The sequence below is a fragment of the Phoenix dactylifera genome, chromosome 9, assembly GCF_051530095.1.
Source record: "Phoenix dactylifera cultivar Ajwa chromosome 9, Ajwa_hap1_PhDact_Kaust_v1.1, whole genome shotgun sequence".
NCBI classification, from domain to species: Eukaryota; Viridiplantae; Streptophyta; class Magnoliopsida; order Arecales; family Arecaceae; genus Phoenix; species Phoenix dactylifera.
The window spans coordinates 21,770,216-21,775,172 of NC_143198.1; the positions used below are offsets into that span (position 1 = coordinate 21,770,216).

The 4,957-nt window shown below is 50.5% G+C and overlaps 1 protein-coding gene across 1 annotated transcript; it reads left to right on the forward strand.

The window, feature by feature from the left end:
* Positions 1-3,777: 3,777 nt before the first annotated feature.
* On the forward strand, positions 3,778-4,545 carry LOC149752873 (uncharacterized). Its single transcript, XM_089925649.1, has one exon. The coding sequence runs from the start codon at positions 3,778-3,780 to the stop codon at positions 4,543-4,545; it is 768 nt and encodes a 255-aa protein (XP_089781775.1).
* The last annotated feature ends 412 nt before the right edge of the window (positions 4,546-4,957 follow it).

Genomic DNA, 4,957 nt, shown 5'->3' on the forward strand with positions numbered 1-4,957 from the left:
TTGATGCATAGGAGGCTAGGAGTCTATTTCGTAGAGACGAGAGAGAGAGAGGTTCCACGGGTGTGATATATGTGTGATGACTGGGAAAACTTTACGTGGAATATCTCAGAAATTATCTCTACAATCTTAGTTTTTTAATAAGAAAGTTGCCTTAGATTCATTACATATATGTGATATTTTGCAGTAATTTGCCAATTCTGCATGCTATGTAGATTATTAGATAACTACTAGATTTAGAGACATAATAGATCCCGTGGGAGTTTCGAAGGTGAATTTTGATGGTTTAAGGAGAGAGCATGAATCTGCTGCCGGTTATGTCGTTCGTGACAGCATATATCGTCTCATTTATGCTGGATGTCGTGAGTTATCTAAATGCTCTGTCCCATTTGCTGAACTAACCACTGCATGAGAATGTTTATGTTTTGCTCTGCTTGAATGTAAAGCTAATCAACTGTGGATGGAGGGGGACTCTCTAACTGCTATATTTTGGCTTAATGGGCAGGAGCTTTATGAACATCATTCTAACCCATTACCACAGGATGTTGTTGGCAGCTGATGCTTTTGGTACTTGTTTTGTAAGAACTTGATTATCTATAGGCAGCATGTACTCGTCATAGCCTCCAGCTGTATCTTTCGTGCAAAAGAATGATTGGCCTTCTTTCATGTCATCAACTGCTGAATCGCGCAATAACTACTTTGAGATCTTTGCACAAGGATGGAAGAATAAGATTGAAGTACTTTGAGATCTATGCAAATCTACTTTTTGATTATCTCATCAGTTCGGGGCATGGATGTTCTTCGGAAAAGAACAAAAATTGTTTTACTAAAAAAAAAGCAAAAACGAATGTATTTAAACCAATAAAATCATTATGAGATAATCAAAAAAACTGACCATGCTGCACTTTTTTTTTAATTGCATACTAACCATGTCCTTTTGAATATAGGAAGTTTGAGAACTTGGGATTCCACCTGGCTATCTGGCATCACACTTTTCAGCTCTCCACAAAACTATAATTTGGTTACCAAACATCATGTCCTATGCAAAGAATAACATCCAGGAGTGTAACAAATTGTCGCATGTACTCTAACATGTTGTTAGGAGGGATTTACGGGCCGATAATCTTGAGTCAAGATCTTTTCTAACTCGAATGTGAATCAAAAATTAACCTATCATACCATGCTGGACCCAGTCAATCATGGTTATCATACAATATTAGGATAGTGTCATTATTAAAATACCGGAATTTTTATATCTGAAGTGGGGAGGACCCAAACTCTATACCCTTTTCATCTCGAATTATTAATGATATAGAAGTTTCTCCAAGTGCCATTACTTTTATTGGAAAAATATATTATTATAACTTACAAGATCCATAAAATAACTTGAACTTAGAGCATGATACTTCTTTGTTATAATTTAAGGGTTTTTTTGTCAGACTTTTGTATGAGCTCAACTCATTAAAATGTTAATTTGATCCCATAAATTAATTTTACTTGAGAGCCACCACCTCCCTGCCTTCTCAAGATTTCGATGGTAGGGTGCATGATAAAGGGGCATATGATGGAGCAAGTTTCATCATCAAGAACCATAGTTGCTTCTCGTTGCGATAGGTGTTTCTTGATTCTAGCATCCTAATGATTGAATTATGCGACACATGGCAAGAATTAGCGTACGACTTCGAAGGCCTTCCACAGTCTTCTAAAAAGAAACTCCTCACGGGGATTATCCCGAACGAGTGGCGGTCGGGGGAGATGGCGGAGCCGGAGGTGGGGAAGAAGACGGGGTTGGTGGATGGCGCCCCAACCCGTCCAACCCGGAACACGGGGGGGGGGGGGGGGGGGGGGGGGGGGGGGGGGGGGTGTGGCGAGGGAACCGTCGTGGTCGGAGGTGGCTAGAGGCGCTCCGAGGAGGCCGCATTGGACGAACCATCGGATCCCCGATCGGGAACTGGTGGCGATGCAGAATCGATATGATGATGACGAGGTGGAGGTCGACGATGATAAGTTGGAGGAAATCAGGAAGCCATGGAAGGCCCTGGCAGTGCTGATTCGGAGCCTGGGAAGAGTCGTCCCTGCCGAATGGGTGGTTAAGGAGATTCGGCGTGCCATGAAGCTTCCCGACCTCCCAGAGATCTTCCCACTGCTGGATGGCTTCTTCGTGGTGCGGTTCTCCTGCGAGGAACACAGGGAGAAGGCATTGAGTTGGGGGCCATGGTTGGTGGCAGGGCAGATCCATGCCATGGAGCGGTGGAGGCCAAATTTCAACCCCAGCGCAGGCGAGCTTAACAAGGTAATGGTCTGGTTACGAATGCCCGGGCTGCCATTGGATTACTGGGAGGACTCCGTCATCCTCCAGTTGGCGGCGAAGGCTGGTAAGCCACTGGCAGTGGACGAGACTACAGAACAGGGCAAGAAGAGGGGATTTGCGAGGGTCAAGATCGAGGTGGACCTCCAACAACCTCTGAGAGGAGGAACCTTTGTGAAGGGGAAGGCACAGGGGAGGGAGGAGAGAGTTTGGCAAGGGTTCATTTTTGAGAACCTTCCGAATCCGTGTTGCAAATGCGGCAGGGTTGGGCACGGAGAAGCCTCCTGTGTGGCGGATCCGTTCGTGTCCCCGGTGGATGGGTGTTGTGAGGCAGCCACGGAGGTGCTGAAGGGTACATCGGAGTTCCCCTCACAGGGAGGGGTCGGTGGTATCGAACCTCCGGTGAACCCAGGGTATGGGCCGTGGTTGGTCACACACAGGGTTCGGCAGATGAGGGCCGGAGAAGGGAACGTGAAGCCGAGGAAGACGATGGCGTCGGAGACTGGTCCACAATCGATGGGCACGCCGTCTCGGACGAAGATATCTCCGGTGGATGGGGAGTCGGTTCCCTCTGTATCCCCTGTGGACCTGGATGGCTGGCAGAAACCATCCAAGGTGGCCCGGCGGAAATCGCCGGTGAAGGAGAAGGGTGAATGCTCCGGGGGCAGCTCGGGAGGCGATGTGAGTCAACTGGGGGGCGCTTTCGGAGCTTTGTCCGAGTCGACCAGGGACTCGGTGCTGGCTGAGAGGGACCGGCCTTTGGGAGGTTGGGCCGGCAATGGGACGCGGCCCATTGAGACTGGGTCGGGTGTGACAGGGCCTGGCGATGGGCTGGGTCCAATAGCAGTTGGCCGGGACCTACCGGTATTGGATGCGGGTCGCGGACCGGGTTTGAGTCCGCTCAAACGCGCCCGCAGTCCATCAAAGAAGGGCGGCTTCGTCGACATTCAGGGCCTCGCTGGTGGTGCTCGTCCGGCAGGGGGTTTCCGCAGGTTGGTGGCGGTGGGGCATCGGAGAAGCCAAAGTTCCCCTCCGCCGGCGTCATCGTCGAGGTCGAAGCCGCCTAAGGCCGGAGGCGGGCGGGAAGCAAACGGCGGTCGACCCTCAGGTTGGAGGTTCTCCCGAGCCACCTCGGTGGGGGACCTCCCGTCGGTCTTGAGGGCGGCGGAGGTGTCGACGGGCGTGGTGCAGCTGCCGGATGGTCAAGCTGAGTCTGCCCGAGCGGAGGTCGCTGCTACATCTAGAGGAGATTTCGGCAGGGAGGGAGATGGTACTGTGAAGTCTTTGTGCCATTTGGCACGGGGGAACAGTACCCCGAGCCATAGTGAGCTACTGTCCCAGACCTTGGCAGCTGTGCAGAAGGGGAGCTCTGAGCCTGCTTCCAGCATGGGATTGAAGGGGAATGAAGTGGTGAATGTGGATAATGGGGTCGGCTCTGGGAGGGAGAGTCGAGCCACTGAATTTAGTTGTCAATGAAGCTAATCCTTTGGAATTGTCGGGGGGCCGGGAAACCTTCGTTCGCCCCGGCGTTTCGGAGGTTGGTGCAGGTGCACAATCCAGACATATGTGTTTTATTTGAGACCCGGTTGGCCGGGAGGAGTATTAATAAAGCCAGGAGGGCACTGCCACGATCTTGGGGTTTCTATGCTGTGAAGGCTCAGGTGTTGTCGGGCGGCATCTTTGTGACATGGAAACTGGATGGTGGGAAGCTGGATATCTTTAATGTTAGTTGCCAAGAAGTGATCATGGTGATATCTGAGGGGGTGGGGAGGCCATGGATTTTTGCAGCCGTGTATGCTAGCACCGATTTCAGGGCTCGGAGGTCACTGTGGGAGGAGGCTTCCAAGCAGGTTGATCAGGGGCAGCCAATGTTGATTGCAGGTGACTTTAACTGTATAGATGACCCACAGGAGAAGATGGGAGGGAGGCCATTCTCCTATCAGAGGAAGGTGAGGGAGTTTCAGGAGTTTATCTCTACAAATGGGTTGATTGATCTGGGCTTCACAGGGCCCAAATTCACATGGTGCAACAACCAACAGGGTCCGGCTAGAGTTTGGGAGAGGCTTGATAGGGCGTTTGCTACAGCTGGATGGATCCAGGAGTTTCCAGACTATCATGTCAAACACCTACCGAGGATAGCTTCAGATCACAGTCCAATACTGGTATGCACTGACAGACCCATCCCTTATCATTGCCCTTTCAGGTTTGAGAGGTTATGGTTGTGTTACCCCAGGTCTTGAGGTGTTGTGAGTGAGGTTTGGAACATGCCGGTCCGGGGGGATGCTATGTATCGGATTTCTCGCAGACTTGAGTTGGCTAGAAGACACCTTCGGCGGTGGAACAGGATGGAGGTAGGGAACATATTCCGAAGAATTGAGGAGTTAGAGGAGGCCATTGCAAATCTACAAATTCGAGAGGCCTCGGGGGGAGGACTATCACAGGCGGAGTTGTCAGAATTGAGATCCTTCCTATCTATGCATGATGCTCTCCTTGGTCAACAGGAGATCTTCTGGAGGCAGAGATCAAGAGTACAGTGGATCCAAGATGGGGACAGGAACACCAAATTTTTTCATCAGTCTACATTGATCAGGAGACAGCGGAATAGGATCAGAACTATCAGGGACGAGGATGGACATTCCACAGAGGACCCGA